This window comes from Artemia franciscana, chromosome 12, assembly GCF_032884065.1.
Source record: "Artemia franciscana chromosome 12, ASM3288406v1, whole genome shotgun sequence".
Taxonomy (NCBI): domain Eukaryota; kingdom Metazoa; phylum Arthropoda; class Branchiopoda; order Anostraca; family Artemiidae; genus Artemia; species Artemia franciscana.
The window spans coordinates 14,271,621-14,293,118 of NC_088874.1; the positions used below are offsets into that span (position 1 = coordinate 14,271,621).

Sequence of the window (21,498 nt, forward strand, 5' to 3'; positions counted from 1 at the left end):
CTACCGTATTATTGTAAGTTCATACCTTTGGGATTTTTTTATGAAATGTCGTAATTTTGAACTTGAAAACCAAATGTCAACGCTGCAATCATAATATCAAATACATTTTGTCATAAATTTGCACAAAGCTACGAGTATCATATCCTTGACCAAATAATCTTTGTTGCATGCGAGTAATCGTCTATTTGTGAGAACAGAGTTAAACAAAGACGGTGGTCTTAAGCTTGAAAAACATTGTGTCTTTTGAAACCTTTAGCTCACTGCTTCTGAAATTAAAGAAAACTCAATTTCGTTCTAGCTGAAATAGCTTCTGGAAATTCATAAAAGGAAAACAGTTGACCGACTTTATGGGCAACCTTATGCCTGCCATAAGAGCTCCTCATTACAACTAATTTTAATTTAATTTATGCTACAGAGCTACCTATAAATATTATCAAAACTTTCACGAGACTATAAAGAAAATAGAAAAAATCAGGAGACTGAAGTTTTCCCTTAAAACATTATAATGTAAAACTCTATGCCTTTCTTAGAAATTCGTTGAGTTAGGAGCTTGAAACTCTCAGGAATGAAATTACAAGCTATATTACGTTTCAAGAAGGTGCTATTCAATATATAGAAGATTCCATAACTGACACAAAGACGAAATGAACATACTAGGCCACTTTGTTCCTTTTTTATGCCCTTTGTAATTATAGCCTACTAATCAATTCCCTCATAAAGGAACCCTCCCCTCCTGATTATCATACATACAGTTTTGATAATGTATTTATCTGCCATGTCAAGTCATTCAGCATACCTCCTGAAACCAGTTATCTATCCCTTCACTGAGCAATTTATCCCTACATGTGAATGAGTGCATAATTTATGTTATTTGAATTGATTTCAAAAAGTATATAAAAATAATAATGGAATGGAACATGGTAATCTGATTAATAAATCATCCTGCATTATCATAAAGTAAGAATTTTCATTGTTTTAGTGTTTTATTTGGGTTTTTATATTGCTTAGGCTATATCTAGGGCCATTAAGGAGGGATGCATGTTGGGGAAATTCCCCAAACTTTGGGAATAGTGAAAGCTGCAGGGCCTAGTGGGCCTGTTGGTATATTCTTGACTGGTTTCACTACAAGTTTTATTTTCCTAAAAGAGCATTACTTTACCTTCACTCCTGATGTGTCAATATATATCCCTAAATTATATGTACTCCATATTTTCATAAGCTTGATTCTTTTTTCAAATTTGTATAAAGGTAAAAAAGCAGCAGGAAAATTCATGGAGTGTATATAAATTGAGCTATTTATTTGTACATATATTGTGCATTTTAAAATATTTAAAAGTAGTTGTCAGAACATTTTAGTGTTTCCTTCTGAGGGGACCTACCACCATTGGTGCCTGCAGAAAATTTTCCAGGCAGGGTCAGACATCAGAATAGCAGTGGTGAGTCTATGATAGGGGAAATTATTGGAGGATACATCTTTTTATAAACAAATTTCTTTTCAAATACATTTAGAAAAAAATCTCAAACAAAACGAATGACTAATTTTACATACAAAATGAGATAAAACTGAGCAAAATTTTGAATGGCAACTGGCAAAGAGATCAATCAATTTAGTTTTTGAAATATTTTATTACTCTGCACAACTAGATATTTATGTTAATCCTTTATGTCCCAAACCCAGCATATAAGAAAATCAGACTAAAGAAAATTATAAAGATTTATAGGAACTTAAAAACAGCTTCCAAGGGGATATTTTAGGTTCTGATTTTATTCCTGGAAGTTCCATTTACATATCCTATACCAACAGCTTTCCAAGATCTCAAAAACCCCTAAAATTGGGTTTAAAATTCTAGTGACCCATACCCAAGACTCACTTTTCCTGTATAGATGCAACAAAATAATGACACAGTTAAAGATACAACTGTAATTCAAAATAATTTTTTATTCCAAAATAAACTAACAGTGTTGGCAAAAAGTAATACAATTAAACTACATATTTGATGTAGGCTATGCTTATGTGAATTGCTGAAAACTCATCAGCTCAAGGTTCTATTTCTCCCAGAGCTGGTTTAAAGCTTTGATGCTTCTAGGCCCAAGCGTCTTTGCTGCTCCATTTTTGTAGGATTTTTGGGGAAATCCTCAAAACTTCACAAATAGTGAAAGCCACAGGGCCTAGTGGGCCTATTGGTAAATCCTTGAATGGTTTCACTGCAATTTTTATTTTATTTTTAATGTTGTAATAAATACAAAATAAAATATCTGTAATATAATTTGTTTTTGTAGAGCACTAAATATGCAATTTAGGTGTCTTGAACAGTTTTGGAAAGATCTAACAAAATTAAACTAAATTCCCATGATTTTTTTGAATAGAATATCACTAATAAGTTCTTTTGGTTAGGGGGAGGCTATGGAGGGAGGGCCAGAGGTCAGCTCCCATGATTTTTGGAATAAAATATTATCAATAAGTTGTTTTTTTTGGGGGGGGGGGGAGGGGATGGGCCAAGGAGGGAGGGGCAGGGGTTAGCTCTCATGATTTATTGTTGATAATTTTTTGGGATTGGGAGGGAGTTTATTGGTCCATGGAGGACCAGAGGTCAGCTGTTGCCCCCAGGGCTAGTTGCCCTCTGGTCCCTTTTGACTCTTAAAAAGGGAACTAAAACTTTAAATTTCCAATAGGATGTGCCCCAGCGATGTTATACATCATTCCTTCCATAAAAACCTTATGTGCCCCAGGGCATAATTGCAACACTTTCCCCTGGTTTCTGGGTGGCTGTATACACCCCAAATTTTTTATTACATGATCTTTGGTCTATTTTGGACAAAATGAAAATCTAAAAAATTTGACTGAACACATTTGAGGAAAAGATGGTTGGTGGGGGGAGGGAGGCTAGTTGCCATCAGATTACTTCTGACTCTCAAAAAGGAAACTAGAAGTTTAAATTTCTAGTCATTTGAGTCCCCTCCAAAGTTTACCTCTTTTTTAAAATTTTATATGTCTCTAAGCATAATTTATAATCCTTCCCTTGGGCTCTTGGGGGGGGGGGCAGGGTATATTGTCCCTGAATTCTTTGTTATCTGATTGTTGGGCTATTTAAGAATGGCTATCTCAACAATTTGATTGAATGCCTTTGGAAAAAAGAGGGTGTGTGTGTGAGGGGGGAGGGAGGGCAGATGCCCTTTGTTCACTTTTGACTCTTAGAAAGGTAACAACAACTTCCAATTTCCAATCAAATGAGCCACCTCTGAAGTTTATACAACAAACTCTTACATAAAAACCTTATTTGCCCCAGTGCATAACTTACAACACTTGCCCCAGGGTTTTTGGGGAGGGCTGGGTTATCACTGGAGTTTCCATTATATGATTTTTGGTCAATTTTGACCATAATGGCTACATAAAGAATACAATCATATTTGGGAAAAAGAGGGTTGGTGATCCAGGGTGGGGGGGGGGGGGGTAGCTGCCATCAGATCACTTTTGACTCTTAAAAAGGGAACTATAAGTTTCAATTTCTAATCATTTGTGTCCCCTCTGAGGTTTATACGACCACCTCTTCCAGAAAACCTTATATATTCCTGGGGCAAAAGTTTCAACCCTTGGTTCCCCTGCACTCTGTATGTTGACCCCAAAGTTTTTGTTATTTGATCCAACAGAAATCTATCGGTTGCATTTAAGGACAGGAAGATTTCCTTGGGGGGGGGGTAGAAGCCCTCTGTTCATTTTTGAATCTTAAAAAGGTAACCAGAACTTTCAATTTCAAGTCAAATGAGCTACCTCTGAACTTTATACCACTGCCTCTTACATAAAAACCTTATATTCCCCTTTAGCATAACTTAAAACACTTGCCATTGGGCTCTGGGGCGTTGTGTCGACCATGGAGTTTTTCTTATCTGATTTTGAACTATTTTCAATAAAATGACCCTCTCAAAATTTTTATTTTATGGGCTTAGGGAAAAAAGGGCAGGGGCTTGTTGACCTCCAATCTCTTTTGACTCTTAAAAAGTGAGCTAGAACTTTCAATTTCCAATCAAATGTACCACTTCTGAAGATTTTTGAGCAGCTTTACGAGAAGCTATATGAGCAGCTTTTCCATAAAACCTTATATGCCCCCAGAGTATAACTTACAATGCATGCCGTGCTGGGGGTTGAGTCCACCCTGGAGTTTTTGTTGTCTTATACTTGAACTAAAATTAAGTTTTTTATTGGATGTATTTGGGCAAAAAAGGGCATGGAGGCGATTTTCCCTTTGATCATTTTTTACTCCCAAAATGGCACTATAACTTCTGATTTCCAATCAAATAAGCCCTCTCCAAAGTTTATACAACCATCTTTCCATATGAAGCTCCTCTGGAAAGAAAAGAATTGGAGCCTTATGGCCTTGGGGCTGATGAGGGGAGGTTAGTTGCCATCAGATTACTTTTGACTCTTAAAAAGGGAACTGGAAGCTTCAATTTCTAGTCATTTGAGTCCCTTCCAAGGCTTATACGACCAATTCTTCCATAAAAACCTTATATGTGCCCAAGGCATAAGTTACAACCCTCTCTGCGCTCTTGGGGGGGGGGGGGGATATGTTGACCATGAAGTTTTGTTATCTGATCATTTGACTATTTCAAACAAACTGATAATTTAGAAATTTTGACTGGATGCGTTTGGGGGAAAGAGGGTGTGCGTGGGGGGGGGGTAGATGCCCTCTGATCCTATTTGACTCATAGAAAGGTAGCTAGAACTTTGAATTTCCAATCAAATGTGCTACCTCTGAAGTCTATATGACCTTCCCTTACATAAAAGCCTTATATACCCCAAGGCATAACTTTAAACATTTGCCCCCCCCCTGGATTTGGAGGTTCGTGTCGACCCCAGAGTTTTTGTTATCTGATGTTTTAAGTATTTTTAACAAAATGGCTATCTCAGAATTTTTATAGGATTGGTTAGGGAAAAAGAGCGTTGGGGGGGGGGGCTAGTTGCCCTTCAATCTCTTTTGACTCTTTAAAAGTGAACTAGAACTTTCAGTTTTGCAATCAAATGAGCCTTTTCTGAAGTTTATACGAGCATCCCTTCTATAAGAACTATATGTGCCCCCAGGGCATAACTTACAATGCCTGCCCAGCATCCCTTCTATAAGAACCATATATGCCCCCGGGCATAACTTACAATGCCAACCCCCAAGCCCTGAGGGGTTGTGTCGACCCTGGAGCTTTTGTTGTATGATCTTTGAACTATTTTTAACAAAATAACTATCTCAAACTTTTAATGGATGGACTTGGGAAAAAAGGCGGGGGGGGGGGCTAGTTGCCATCTGATCACTTTTAACTCTGAAAAAGGGCACTAGAATTTCCGATTTTCAATTGAATGAGACCGCTCTGAATTATATACGACGACCCATTCCATGTTAAGTGCCTCTGGGAAAAATTGAAGAAATTATAATAAAATACTGGAGCCATGTGGCCTTTACTATAGGCAACGCCATAGTGTTGCCTCTGATTGGAATGATATGGGCTGACTTCCTAAACAGAACATGTTAATAGAATAAGGGTAATATTAGATCTAATATTAGGTTCATCATTTTGTGCTCTTTCTAACCATTATAGTTTCCTTTCTTACAATGCATCCTCCCTCTGACGGTCCCAAATACAACCATAGTTAATATATTTTGTTCTTTTTCTTCCTCATTTGATGCATTGTATGTTTTTCTTAAAAGGTAGTTGCATTCCTATTCCTGGCCCATGAAAAGCATTTAGCACAGCCCAAGTGATTGCATTAGTAATTAATACACTAAATAGAAACATTGTTTTAAAATGTCCTAAAATGAAGATAACAATGCAAGGGAACATGATCATGTGATTAACATGCTACATTTGATATTATAAAGAAAGAATTGCGTGAAGTTCTAGTGTATGACCACTTCTAAAAGAAACATGTTAATGAAATAAAAGTAGTACCATTACTTTCCTTATTTTATGCTCTTTCGAAATATAATGTCACTTTTCTGACAATTCTTCTCCCTTAATGGTCCTAGATATAGCTCTAAATAGTTTTTTTTTCTTTTGTTCTTTTTTATCTTGTTATGCATCATATATCTTTGTTAAATGGGTATCTGGGTTCTTGGGTGGTAAAAAGCTTTTGCTAACTAATTGATTGGTTGGCAGGAGCGGATCCAGGGGGGGGGGGCTTAGCCCCTCAAGATTTTTCTGGTGCCATCATTCGCATTCCCTTCTTTTTTCTTTTTTTACTCCTTTTCTAAGTATACTTGTCAATTTGATCAATTATTTATAGGTGATTTACCCAATTAACAACAAAACGCAAAGCTTTTCTATGAATGTAAAGAGCAAAGTTGAAACTTAAACTGAACGAAAATTATTTTTCTTCAGCCAGTTCAGAATATCTGCAAAACTGGCATAAAAATCTTTGATTGCTGCACAAATTTTTCTTCGAACATGGAACTTTCCCCTATTTCAAGCTTTTCATAAACATGGTAACACAGTTATAGCTATTTGTTTATTCACAATGACATATTGAAAATTAGCCTTTTAGCTTAAAGTTCAAAATGGATAAAAGTAAAAAATTTGGACAGGAGCATAGAATGGCTAAGAGACGAAGACTGATGGCTGAATGTACAAGGGGATCAAAGAATATTTTCTGACATTTTGGCAAAATACCCGGAAATCGAAAAGTAGGTTTTGACTAATAATAAGCCCCCTCCACTCTAAAAAAAACCTTAATTTTGGTTTTGTGATTAATTAAATAGCAAATGGTCCAATAGGGCGTTTGTGTGAATAAATATATCTATCTGTTTACTTTAACTATATGGCTAATTGGGTTGAGATTAGATGAATGAAAGAATTAAAAGCAATTTAGGCCAGGAACAGATACATGAGATTCGAAGGGGGGTGACCCTCCTCCTAAGACACTTCTGGCCCACCTCGAGTCACATTGGCGCCCTTGGTTCAGCAGCCCCCTTATGCAAGATTTTGCTCTTGATCTGTTAGAGATTCAGACATGAAACTGTTCACACGATCAGTTTACGAATCATTTAGTCATAAAATTATAAGATAAACCTCGTTTTCATGAAAAATTAATCATATAATTTAACTTCCCTGCTAGATCTTCATCTTCAGAATGTGTTTTCTTTTTTCCTTTTTTTTGGTAGATTTATGTTATTCTCTTTCTTGTGAGCCTGTCGATTTAAGGTATGGTGTCTGGGCTTCAGTGATGGGGATATGACTAGGCAACTTACAACATTAATTTATGTTAAAGAGTAATTTTTTGAACTGTCCCTGTCTACTCCCCATTCAAAAAATTTTTATTTAGTTTTTTGACTAATGAAATAGCGAATGCCTCAATAGGGGTTTTGTGTGATAAATCTTTCAATCTATTTATTTGAATTAAATAAAAAAAACGAGTTTTTTAAAATGAAAGTAAGGAGCGACATTAAAACTTAAAACGAACAGAAATTACTCCGTATATGAAAGGGGCTTTTCCTCTTCAACACCCTGCTCTTTACGCTAAAGTTTGACTCTTTCTCTTAAAGGGTTTGAACCTTTCATATACGGAGTAATTTCTGTTCGTTTTAAGTTTTAATGTCGCTCCTTACTTTCATTTAAAAAACTTGTTTTTTATTTAATTTCTGGACGTTTTTTAATTAATGCATGCTTTGATCTTGGCTCTCCGCACATAAATAATTAAAACGAAATTTGCATATTAATTTTTTTTTGCTAAATGGCTTTCTCATAGTTTTAATCGGAAGATTTTGGGAAAAAAGGAGCGAGGGAGGAAGCCTAGTTGCCCTCCAATTTTTTGATTGAGAACTTTTAATTCTTTTACAAACATTTTCATTAGTAAAAAATATACGTAATTTACGAATTAACTTACGTAACGAACTTCTATATTCGTATGTTTTTATATGAGGGGGTTCACCCCTCGTCGATACCTCGCGCTTTACACTAAAGCTTAAATTTTGTCCCAATTCCATAAGAATGACCCTTGAATTACAAAGATCGTAGAATAAATAGTTGAAATTATTAAAAATACTTTAGCGTAAAGAGCGAGGTATTACGAGGAGGTAAACCCCTCATATGTGTAATAATTTCCGCTCGTCTTAAGTTTTAATGCTGCTCCTCACTTTCAGTAGAAAAAAACTTTTCATATTTATTTTTTCATTTTTTTTAAATAATGCTAGAAAATCCTGTGCCCGCTTCATTGAAAGTCTCTTCCCCCATGAGAAGTTTTTTCATGAAAAGATCCTCCTACGCAGCCCCCCACCTCAACTCTCCCCCCAAACCAAACAAATCCCCCTGAAAACGTCCATACACTTCCCAGTAACCATTACTACATGTAAACACAGGTCAAAGTTTGTAACTTGCAACCCCTCCCACGGGGACTGCGGGGGAGCAAGTCGTCCCCAAAAACATCGTTCTTAAGTTTTTCGACTATGGTGAATAAAAAGGCTATCTCAGAATTTCGATCTGGTGACTTTGGGGAAAAATGAGTGTGGGAGGGGGCCTAGGTGCCCTCCAATTTTTTTGGTCACTTAAAAAGGGCACTAGAACTTTTAATTTCTGTTAGATTGAGCCCTCTTGCGACATTCTAGGACCACTTGGTCGATACGATTACCCCTGGGGGACAAAAACAACAAAAAAACAAACAAATAAACACGCATCCGTGATTTGTCTTCTGGCAAAAAATGCGAAACTCCACATTTTTGTAGATAGGAGCTTGAAACTTCTACAATAAGATTCTCTGATAAGCTGAATCTGATGGTGTGATTTTCATTAAGATTGTATGATTTTTAGGGGGTGTTTTCCCTTTTTTTTAAATGAGGCAAATTTTCTCAGGCTCGTAACTTTTGATAGGTAAGACTAATCTTGATGAAAGTTATATATTTAAAATCAGCAGTAAAATGAGATTTTTTTGATGTTACTATTGGTATCAAAATTCCATTTTTTAGAGTTTCGGTTATTATTGAGCCTGGTCGCTCCTTACTACAGTTTGTTACCACGAACTGTTTGACTATATAGCTAATTTGGTTGAAAATAGATGAATGAAATAGTTAAAAGCAATTTAGGCCAGGAACAGATCCATGAGGTTGGGGGAGGGGTGACCCTTCCCCCAAGATATTTCTGGCGCCCTTATTCTGTTCTTTTTTAATCTTTTTTAAAATAAACTTTTTAATTTGGTGCCCACCTCGACTCACATTGGCGCCCTTGGTTCAGCAGCCCCCTTACCCAAGATTTTGCTCTTGATCTGTTAGAAATTTGGACATGAAACTGCTCGCACGATCAGTTTACGAATCATTTCGTCATAAAATTATAAGATAAACCTCGTTTTCAGGAAAAATCAATCGTATAATTAAACTTGCTTGCTAGATCTTCATCTTCATATTGTGTTTTCTTTTTTTGGCAGATTTTTTTATTCTCTTTCTTAAGAGCCCATCGATTTGGGGTAAGGTTTACGGGAGTCATTGATAGGGGTATGATAAGGGTGGGTCACGGGAGGGGAGACACATTATAAAGGGGGTTTTGGAAAATGTTTTGGACATTTGAGTTTGCCGAGTGGGATTTGGGAGAACTAATTCACATTCCCTATCTTATTCAGCTGCCTTACTGTAGTAAGATGCAGGGTAGAATACTACCTTCCTAGGACGAAGTCCTAGGGGAATGTCGTCTATGTTATCCGAACATAATGAGGAAGTTAGAAACTACCCAGATTGATAAGGTCGACGTAGGCTGGCTGATTCACAGGTATCAATTATCTCAAGCTCCATCGTCCCTGCAAGACAAATTGGAAGACTATTGAATTTTATTATTGCCCTTGTCTCCCTCCCTTGTCAAGTACCAATATCCAACATTCCCTTTCCCGTCACTTTCTTTTTTTTGGCATTGAAATTGTTCCAAACGCTTTGTTGACGTTTGGTCCATCACTTCCAAGCGTGATGGCAGCTGGTTCTGCTCAATGGCTGACATAATCTTCCTACACAGATCATCACTTGTAGTGTGGCCCATAAAACTTGTGCATAAAAGTCTACTCTGGAATTCGTTTCCATATGAGGGCCAATATCGAACACGCATCTGTAACTCTTTCATACCAGCGTTGCTGGTTGTCTTGTCATATTCTAGTACAAGATATGATTGAATGTCCTTCACAAGCATTTGCTTACAGTAAGAATGCAGTGCATCGGTGATAAGATACATGAGTTTCTTCGCACATAGGGGCATTTCGTCAGAGATCTTACCGGAAAACATCGATGGTCTGAAGAGTTAGCAGACATGGAACTCTGTACTGTCTGAAGTACCCATATTAACTCAGCTTTATAAGCGGCATCACGCTTACAACACATGTTTGTACCAATTAACGGTTTATCCTTGGTTGTTTCATCAACTCGAGATTGTCTATTCAGTTGAAGCTATAGTGGATGTAGTTAAGCAGTAACTGCGGCTTTGTGTTCTGCAGATCGCGCATGTTGGTTTACCCCTGAGCAACCCCAGCTGTGCAACCAAAATCTTTCAAGCAGAGTTTGCAAAAGAACGAGTACTGATCGTTCCCAGTCTTACACCATTCGCCAATCTTTCTACCGCTGCAGTCCGTCTTAGCAAGCCATGAACTATTAAACTTGGTAGGCCCCATACTTAATTAACAAGCATCACCTGCTAAATAGCATCCCAAGATTAAAAGACCATACAAAGAAAAATTATGGATATGTCCAAAACTAGGCCGTATTCGCATCAGCCTTTTAAATAGCGTTCAGGCAGGAAACCCATAAGTCGCAAGAATTCCAGTCTCATTAAGCAGATACTGCCAGCCTGTATACTGATCTTTGCTCATTTCGGACCGGCCCAACATGACAAAAAACAAAACACAGGCCACTAAGTCAACACAACAGCATAGTCCAGACAGAAGCCGCTTACTAAGCCCAATGCAAAACATTAGTTAAGTTCAAACAGCTCAACAGTTGTAATTAATTATCGATCTACACCGAAAGACAGCACAGTCTACAACAGAGTCAAAAGCAAACAGAAAAGCACATCTTGGCTTACTTAAAGAGAAGTGAAAATTGCAAATCATGAGCAATGTTCTAAGTAATCTTCAGTCGAAAATATAGGAATAATAGGATTGCCTTCCTAAGAATATATATATATATATATATATATATATATATATATATATATATATATATATATATATATATATATATATATATATATATATATATATATATATATATATATATATATATATATATATATATATATATATATATATATATATATATATATATATATATATATATATATATATATATATATATTATATATATCCAAAGAGAAGAGAAAGCTCTTCTCTTTGGAGAAAAGAGAAGAGCTATCCGAGAAGGAGAAAGGAGCTTTTGAAGAGGACAACAAGTGGAAGTTACAGGAGGTCCACGACAAAAAAAAAGAAATAGAAGACCTGGAAAGCGAAAAGAAAAACTTAGAGCATCAGAGAAAAGAGAACAGTAGCAGATACTCTACTTCAAGAAGTGACCGATAGAATGAAGAAGGCTGCCGGGTCCAAGAGTTCCATACACATTGCCCTAGCTGTTTCTTTGCTCGAAGGAGCTGTGAAGTCCAGAACAAGTGAAAGAGAGCAGATGGTAGAATCTGCGAGAACGGAGCAGTCTCTTGCAAAGAGAAAAACTGACCTCATATCGAAATTGATGCCCAAGAAGCAGCAAGATTGATTCCAGGTATTTTACCCGTATCAGTCAATCATTGGCACAGTATGTGTATCTGATTAAAAAAAAAAAAAAAAAAAAAAAATGCAGAAACTCGGGAAATGACGAATTTACGTGACCAGGCATCCAACGCCATCTAACACTGATCTCATCCCGAAGACTTCCGAATCCTATATTTGGCCTCGGGAAATCCTATATAAATAGGACAGAGCCTATAATTTGAAACGAACAGACCTGTCAAAACCTTGATATATATATACATATATATGTATAAATATACATATATATATATATATATATATATATATATATATATATATATATATATATATATATATATATATATACATAATATATATATATATATATATATATATATATATATATATATATATATATATATATATATATATATATATATATATATATATATATATATATATATATATTATGTATATATATATATTATGTATATATATATATATATATATATATATATATATATATATATATATATATATATATATATATATATATATATATACATAATATATATATATACATAATATATATATATATATATATATATATATATATATATATATATATATATATATATATATATATATATATATATATATATATATTCATATATGTATATTTATGTGTTTTTTTGCGTGAGCAGGGCCGCCAAAAGGAGGCAGATCCCAAATGGAGTTGGAAGAAATGTAACAGGGAATCCAAATGAAATTACAGCTTCATGGGAGGGGGAAAAGAAAAAACTTTGAGTTGATTGGATGAACAAAGGGTATTTGTGGATGTGTTGGCATCAGGTGGTTTAGTGCTGCAATAAGTTGTTAGTCACAGTAGTAAAGGTTGTAGTGCTAATTAATTTTATCAGATTTATTTGAAGTTTAAGAAGTAGGATGCAAAAATCTGAGCTTTTGTCATTTGGAAACTTATTAAGATCTTTATCTATGAGCTTTAGTTTTGTTTCCATCTTCTTCTCCAAAACTTGTCTAACAGTAAATTATTTTTATAGTCAACCGTGAGCTGATGCCAACAGCACCTTGGAAAGCTGCTTCTACGCTTATAGTTGCTGCAAGGAATTTAGCCCTTAACAGAAGCATAAATGAATCATTTGACTACAAATTGTTGTTGCTCAAAAGAAGTGCAAAAAGTGGATTTATGGCAAAAGCATTTGTATTTCCTGGTGGGATTTGGGATCCACATGACAGTGATTTGAAATATGAAGCTGTGATCGGTTCTGATTATCCGGAATACGAAGCTGATGCACTGCCAGAGTTGTACAAATCTAGAGAAGTTAACAAGTTGATACCAGAGATATATTTTAAAATTACTGCCATCCGTGAAACCTTTGAAGAAACAGGAGTTTTGATCTGCCAAAAGACAGAGAAAGCAATTGATCCATGTTCATTGAAAATTTGGCGCCGTGAAGTTTTTGAAAACGCCAGTAAGTTTCTCAATTTATGCTTGGAGCATAGTATACTGCCTGATGTGAAAAATTTGCATGAATGGTCATGCTGGTTGACACCTGTGGATGTTGGTCCTCGTCGATTTGACACTATGTTTTATATCTGCTGTCTAGAGGAAATTCCATTAGCAACTGTTGATGATTCTGAAATAAGTGAATTTAGGGTAAACAGGTTTCTTGCTTATTTGAAATTTTGCACAGTTAGATTGTAAAACCATTTGGTAGGAACTCCCAAGTCTTCCCTAAAAATTCTCAGGAAACATCTCGGCCATTCTTAAAAGTGATTAGTATAATATTAATAATTGGGATCTTCAGTAGCAATCCACATTAATGTATCAAGAGGAACATTTGGTGCTACTTTCCTGGAAAATTTTGGTATGACGTTAATGACTGTCTTCTAAAAAACATTCAGTCACCTCTTTGTAAGGAGTTTCTTGTGCCACAGTTGGTCATCACATCAAGACAAACGCCTAGAGAGATAGCTCACTTAAATTCTGATAGCTTTCATATTTCATATACTATATCATATACTATATAATAGCTTTCATATACTATATTAATCTCTTGCTATTTTCCATAATTAGATTATAAATGTTGATTTTGTTGTATTATAAGTATCCTATTTAAATTAGTGTTCTTTTGTGCTTGCTCATCAAGGACAGTAATATTTGATAATCTACACTCGCACACGAAGTGGTGCTAGATCCGTTTAGTAGGCCCACCATAGCAATGAAATTTCATGTAATTGCTTAGGATCAGGTTTATATGCTGAAACGATAGTGTGTCTATGACACTCTTCTCAAAATGTATTAGAAAGTGAAATTCTCCTCTATGATATTGGTGCACACTGTTTCATTTCTAGAAAGGGAGTCAAAGCACAAAAAACCGTATTTTTTATCCATTATTCAAAAATTCCAAAAACAGTTCCTCAGACCAATCCCCTCTCTTGTCCTCTATGCAAGTATGTTCTAGTGAACGTTTATCCACTGATTGTATGTGCTGAGGCACACTTATTTCAAAGGACATGAGGGACTATCTATGATCGGAACAAATAACGCTTGGGTACGACTAGCTTAAAGGCTAGCTTGTGTAATTTTAGCTAGAATATGCGAAAAAAACCCTGCTACATTATAATGATATTGAATATCGTCTTCGCAATCTTTCTAATGTATATCTTAGAATAAAAGTAGTTCACGCCGAAGACTTAGTACCCTTTGTTCTTCTCTCCTGTAAAATTTAGAAACGGAGATGCTCCATTTTGTTTTGGGCACAACAATGTATTATCGTCTAAATAGTAGCCTATAGTCTAAGCGGGAAATATTCGATTTCAAACTGCTTGAATTTTAATACCTTAGGCCCCTACAATTAGTGTGTCACTACCAACTACTTTGCATACTAATGACGCATTTATTTCAAAGTGGCTGAGTTCTGAAGAAGCCCTTAAGCTACATATCAAAAACTTAGTACCCTTTATTTGGCTCTCCTGTAAAATTTTGAAATCGTCAGATGACCCGTTTTTTGAGGCACAACAATGTATTATCATCTAAATATTATAATCTCAGGGGGAAATGTTTTATTTTAAACTGCTTGAATTGATAGTACCTTGAGCACCTACAATTAGTATGACACTAATGATTACCTTACATGCTAATAAAACATTTATTTCAAAGTGGCTCAGTCCTGAAGAAGCCCTCAAGCTACATATCTCCCGTGAAATTTGGCTGGCACCTCCCCAAGTCTATGAACTTTCTCGTCTATGTGCATTCAAGTCTTTCGATGGATTGAAGGAATTTGCAGAGAAAAGAGCCAAACTTGGTGTTAATAGATGGATGCCTGTCAGGATGAATGCCACAGACGGCATTATATCTACTTTACCAGGTTAGCTTCATACTTTAATAAAAATCAGTTACACTCATTTTATATTGTGCTATTGAGATATCCAGTATTAAAAGAGAACAGGTATAGGGTAGTAGAACTGCTAAAAGGGGTAGAGTAGAATAAGATCAGTTAAGAAACTAGAAAGAAAACTGTGAGAAGTAGAAGTGAAAAGTCGGCTGGTAGTTGCAGAGATCTATTTACTCTCCATAAACGGTAGGAAAAACATCCAGTGATTGAAGATACAAAAGAGGCTTCACTATGTCGACTAAAGAACTATCTAACTTAATTTGCAATGTTTTATGTCCAAAGTTAAGCCTTGCTATTCAGCTTCATACCCTAGTTTTTTTAAGATGTTCTTATTCAAATCTGGAATGAAAAACTATTCCTGTACTAAGCTTCAAATTGAATATTAATTTTGATTAAACCTGTCTAAAAATTGAGCATGTATTTCAGTAATGGTATCTAAAATAGAGGATGGTGTATTGCTAAACTTGACCACCTAAAGCGGCATTCCCCCCCCCCCCCCGTTTTATGACATTGACTTATTCTTTCCACATATGTCTAATGTAACTCACAAATATGTCTTTGACTTGCCTCGCTTTTGATGTCCATTTGTAACTTGAGATAAATCTTTGTAGATATTAAACTATGTATTCTGTCTATTACAATCTTGTCTGTTTTCTCATCAAAAACTGAAACTAGTTACGTTAGTCTTAAGGCGCTTGTTTGCAATATAGAAACAATTTTTGTCATAATGAACTCCTATATCTAGCAAAATATAGTATTTAATGGTTTCGTACGAATCAAGATTGATTGTTACCAGTATGTTGAATATTTGCTATTCCTCTTTTGTTCTTTCCGTAATAATAACTTAATTATATTTAGCAACAAATATCATTCAAAAATACCAAACATAAATTTTTAAATTAATAAATGATATACCGTTAATTATCGGTCTGTTACACCGCCTTATCGTCCATTTCTCCTAATTAGGTTCATTATCTAGTGTTTGTGTGTCTTTTGATGATTTTTGTGTCTTTGATTATTTTGTGTTTTTTGATGATTTTTGTGCCCTTTGATGATTTCTTTCTTCTTTCTTTTTATTGCCCCGCTTTTGTAAAATAGTGGGTAAAAAACTAATTACTATTATTAGTCAACATCTTATTAAAGATACACCAAGAAAATGATTTATAAAGCATCTCGAAGCTAAAAGTTTAACGACCCCTTGTCTTTTTTCTATTTTTTTTTTGTCTCATATGTCTTTGTGGTCTTCACAATAAAAAATTTTTATGCTAGTATTTCTTAGACCACATTGTCTTTCCATTTGTAATTAAAACAAACTATAAATGTGTTAGTTATGGCAGTGAATAAGTTTTACCTGTTATTGTATTTTCATTTTAGTTATTTTATATTTTATTTCTTGGATAATGAATCCTAATCTTCTCAACATGCATTACAGGGGGGCTAAGAGCTCTTGATTCCCCAATCACTCGAGATTTTCTAGATTTTACTTATACACTTAATATTAAAAAAATAGTCACCGAGATTTGAACACGAAAACTATTGCACATTTGAAAGTAAAGCCCATGTAGCCTACGATGTTTAAGGTAGAATAATACTCTAAGAAATTTCATTATAATTTGAGAAAACCGCTGTGTTCATCTACTGTGTTTTAGTTTTGTTTGTTTCAATTTGAAGTATTGACAACATTCTTTTTTGGAAGAATCTTTAGATTTTCTTCAGAGATCCATTTCAAGATAGATAAACGTTACATGAAACAAAACATTTACTATTACTCCTGCTACTAACAACTTACCACAGCAGCAAGCCGCCTGAGGCCCACACAGCTACGCACGATCCCTCTCCTACTAATCTATCCAAAGCCTCTCTCTTTACACTCCCAGGAAGTTCTCATTTCCCTTAAATCTTTCATTATGACATCCTATGACCTCAACCATGGATGACCTGCTTTCTGTTTAGCCTAGTCGGTTGGCCGAAAAGGACAATCTTCGGCAATCTGTTATCCTTCATCCGCAGAACGTGCCCAAGCCATCTCAACCTTTTTCCCATTATAGCCCTAGAATTCGGAATTGAACCACACTTTTCGTACAGCCTGCTGTTTGAAATACGGAGAGTGAACCGGGTACCCAAAATGATCCGTAAGCAATTTCTATGGAAAACATCTAGCAAACCTTTGTCCTTTTTTTGGGGCGCCCATGCTTCAGAACTATATTTAACCACTGCCATCATTGTAGACTCAAAGAGCCTTGGCTATTTTGCTTTCCATTTGATCAATGTTTTCGTTACCCAATGTTACTTTTTCCTTTTCACTTATTCCTAGTCTTAGCGACTTAGTGTTATTCAACTTATTCTAGCACCCTGAACCCGCAAAACCTCTAAAAGCTCATTCATTTTGATCATACTAGGATGCTTCAATCATCAGCTTAATGCAAATCCAGGGAACCTTTTTTTCCCATTTAATTCCATGTTCTCCCATTGCCCTTCCTGTGCTTTTTAAGGCAAAGTCCATCAAAATGATCCATATAAAGGGGGATAGAACTCAATCCTGCTTAACTCCTGATTCAGTACGAAGCCAGCTGCTAACCTCATTTCCTACTTGTCTGGTATGCCATACAAGAATAAGACCTTTTGTAAAGCTCTTCTACCAACAGAGTTGAACGCTTGCTTATAATCTATAAAACTGAGGACTAAAGGTGTTTTTTTACTCAGGCACTTCTCAATTGTTAATCTGAGAGTAAAATTTTGGTCGACCCATCCTCTTCTTTTCCTAAAACCACACTGTTCTTCTCTTAAAACTTTGTCTACAGCATCTCTCAGTCTAAAAAGCATCATATTACTAAGTAACTTGCCACCTATAGTGACCAGATTAATCCCTCTAGAATTACCACACTCACTCAAATCACCTTTCTTATACAGTGGTCTAATTAGGGTTTTCCTAAAATCGCTAGCTACTTCCCCTTTTCAAAAATCATATTCATAATCCTCATAAACTTATTTATAACCTCAGAGCCACCATATTTAAGACACTCATTTATCACTCTATCAACACCTGAGGCCTTAATTATTTTTTAATATTTGTAGTACTTTCTTCATTTCTTGATAATTCTCTCCTGTGTACATCACAATTTGTCACATGTTAAGGCCACCTTTGATTATCGTCCGTCGATTCAATAATCCCATTATAGAACGTGGCATATCCCCAAGAACTCCATGCTGAGAACTCAAAAACGTCCCACATAACCTGATAACATCAGGTAGAACATCATGAACTATCTGTCTTAAACAATCAGTCGACAAACATAGACCCTCTGTGTTAAGATAAAATACTAAAAATTGCCCCCTCATTTGGTAACCTTATTGAATCTGAAACATACTTACTATTAACTGAAGGGGATAAATTCAGCTGATTTTTATCATATTGACCTATTGAATTATTAGCTTCTGCAAAGAACCTGTTGTATGAAAGAAATAAAAAAGAATTGAAAGAAGTGTATCCTCTTTAGTAGAAACAGGAGAACAATAGCTCGTGCCTCCTCCAAAAAATACCTTTTCTGAGGTCCTTTTACCCTCCTACCCCTGAAACAACACATCTTGACAATTTTAATTTGTTCCCTCAGCTGTGAGACCAAATCGGTTATGCTTAACCAACTACGTCAAAATTTATCACATTTTTAATGGGAAACTGACTGCTACTGACTATGCTATTCTGTAATTAGGTGTAGTTGTCTGCCTTAAAATCTTCAGATTTAAAAAATGAGAAAAAAATGTATAGAATTTGTGGGTATTGAAAACCAGCTAGCTCTGATTGCAAAAGCACTCCAAAAAAAACCGTTGCCTGTTTTGTAGCTTAGCTTGATTGTTTTCAGAAATATCATTTGCTGGGTGTTATAGATACTTATCTATTATATAAAGTAAGTTACTAAAAAATCTTAGTGACTATTTTGCAGCTCGTTAGACGCCTACCCAGGGATAATATATCCTCAGAGGTAGAATTAGGAAATGTATCATTACTTGTAACAGCGGTGAACTATGCCTGTAATATGAACATCTTTTTAACTTTTATAGTTATAACAGTCAATGAAGCTATTGTTACTATTGCCCATGACTTAAAGTATAGAGAGAGAAAAGAAACGTAGAAATTATCGGACTTACCAGAAGAACAAAAAGTGTACATAATTGGAAGAATCGGAAGGACTAATTAGAAATAAAAATACTGCTAAGATGGCTATGTATAATACGACTAGGACCTACATGGGCAGGATATTAAATGGAAAGAACAAAGCCACAAGACTGCATAAGTTCAGATGGTGAATAAGAATTATTGTTCGAACCTTTAAGTTATATAAAGTTAAAGCTACGAAGCGTGCACATTTGTTTCTTGATAAGGCTATTAAAAAAATGTTTTTTCTTAAGAACGAAATTCTAGGAAAACTGTGAGGGAGAAGGGAAAAACCTTTAAAATAAAGAAGCACTACCAAGTGGTTGTTCATTAGGGTCTATGGAAATAATTTAAGTATATAATAATTAACTGCATCACTTTCGTGACTTAGCAAAAGAGCAAACAAAAGGCACCACAAGTTACACCTATTACAAATACCTATTACCTATTACAAATTACACCTATTCAAGACATTAGCAGCCTAACTTTGTTTTGTTTCTTCGACTCCAATTGCATTATATCTTATTTTAGTGGTCAGGTTTCCCCATTTGAGATTCACGCCAAGGTCAATTTACCATAGTCTTGGCAATTAGATTTAGCATTAGCAAGCAAAGCAAGTCGTCGCTTGATTAGTGTCTCTAAAAACAGGACATCAGAACCTTTGAATACTTTTCTGATAATATTTGGGTCCAAGATTTGGGAGAACCACAATAAGAGCTCTTCGTGTATAACCCCGCTTGCTTATTCTCTTTGATTGTATTAAATCACTTTTTAGCACAGGAAAGCCAGGAAAATTGTTATGTCTTAATGAGTTTCATGTGTCTCATTCTGAGCAGCTGAAAGTGGAATAATCTGGTTTCTAATTGATTGGTGGTCCTTATGGTCATTGATGTTACGAGATGGTCAATATCAAAACTAAGTTTCCATAGATGTCTTGCTTTATATAATCCATTTTTCCTTTAGAAACATAATCAACTTTGTACTTTGGAATTCATAGTTTCAAATAGGCCTCTAGCAAAACTAATCTGACTCCAAACAGAATCTACCGTGGTATTTTTGGCTTTTGGTTTAAGAGCCTCCTCACTAACAGCATCAGTTAAAAGTTTTTGCTTTTGCTCAATAGAACTTACCTGGGAGATTAAACATCGTCTGTTCGGGGATGGATTCATATCTAATGCACTGCAAGATGTTATCTGGCCTTAGTTCATGATGTATAAGAGATTTCAACCGGCCCTTAGTGTCCTCCTGTCATAATTCTGACAAAAAGAGGAGGTAAGCTGGCAATTAAATGGCTGGCCAAACACCAGCAACTTTGGGAATGTAGTTAAAATTCGAAGTGACTTACCTAGCATGGCTCCAATTACGCCCAGGACTAGGGATAAAATACGGTCAGGCTTTGAGACCGGGGGAAAAAACAGCTTCTAACTGCCAAGTATCTTAAAAGATATAGCATTTGTCAAATCAATGTTTTTTAAGCGTATATCACTTTTTTTTCACGCCTGTTTTTAAAGTATGGACAACCATCATATTTTTCTCTTATATGTTTTATGCTGTTTTTTTTTATCTTTTAGGAGACTACCTTTATCCTGAAAATCCAGATTTTCTTGGTGAAAAAGAGGTGATAGACTTGGAAAAGTCATTGAAGGAGCTAAAGGAACTTAGTAATTTGAATCGATTTGAATACCAAGATTTTTTTAATGCCTCTTTAATAATTCGGAATATTCAAGACCCTTGTGGTCATCCTACTCCAGTTTCTTTTGACTCTTTGATAAAATCTTCCTTGTGAAGGATGATAGAAAAGGAAACTGGGAATAGGAAAGTAGTAGAAAAGGAAACTGAGGAGAAGAAAAATGAAAATGATAGAAAGGAAAGAATTCTTCCATTGAGTGTAATCTAGTATAATTACATTAAGGGTGAATACCAGTATCTTTGTTTATTTTATTTTACTTTTATTTTAATTTAACATGTTGTCTTTTTTCAAATATATAGTTTTTTTAATGTAATTTAGGTTCAATGAAGCTCTAAGCTTATGAAGACAAGAAAACTTTTGCATCCAGTTATCGTTTTTTGATGAAAAATTGTTGATATGTGCTATTTCTGATAATCGTTATTCTGTATTGCACATGAATCGTTGAAATAAGGAAATTTTACAGAGCAGGTTAGCAGGAGTTACCTGATCTCATCATAGGAACTCAAAACATTGTGCAACATATCGTAAAACTAGATATGTGCATAATTTATGT

The 21,498-nt window shown here is 35.2% G+C and overlaps 1 protein-coding gene across 3 annotated transcripts; it reads left to right on the forward strand.

Annotated features, from left to right (window-relative positions):
- Positions 1–428: 428 nt before the first annotated feature.
- On the forward strand, positions 429–21,258 carry LOC136033721 (acyl-coenzyme A diphosphatase NUDT19-like). 3 transcript variants are annotated; one of them, XM_065714609.1, is made up of 4 exons: positions 429–507; positions 12,745–13,361; positions 14,868–15,075; positions 20,827–21,258. In XM_065714609.1, exons 2-4 carry the CDS (start codon positions 12,759–12,761, stop codon positions 21,039–21,041), a joined length of 1,026 nt encoding a protein of 341 aa, XP_065570681.1. In that variant the 5' UTR covers positions 429–507; positions 12,745–12,758; the 3' UTR covers positions 21,042–21,258. The 3 variants fall into 3 exon arrangements, with proteins under 3 accessions (XP_065570681.1, XP_065570682.1, XP_065570684.1); XM_065714610.1 differs by having other exon boundaries at positions 475–598; XM_065714612.1 differs by lacking the exon at positions 429–507 and adding an exon at positions 656–957.
- Positions 21,259–21,498: the final 240 nt, after the last annotated feature.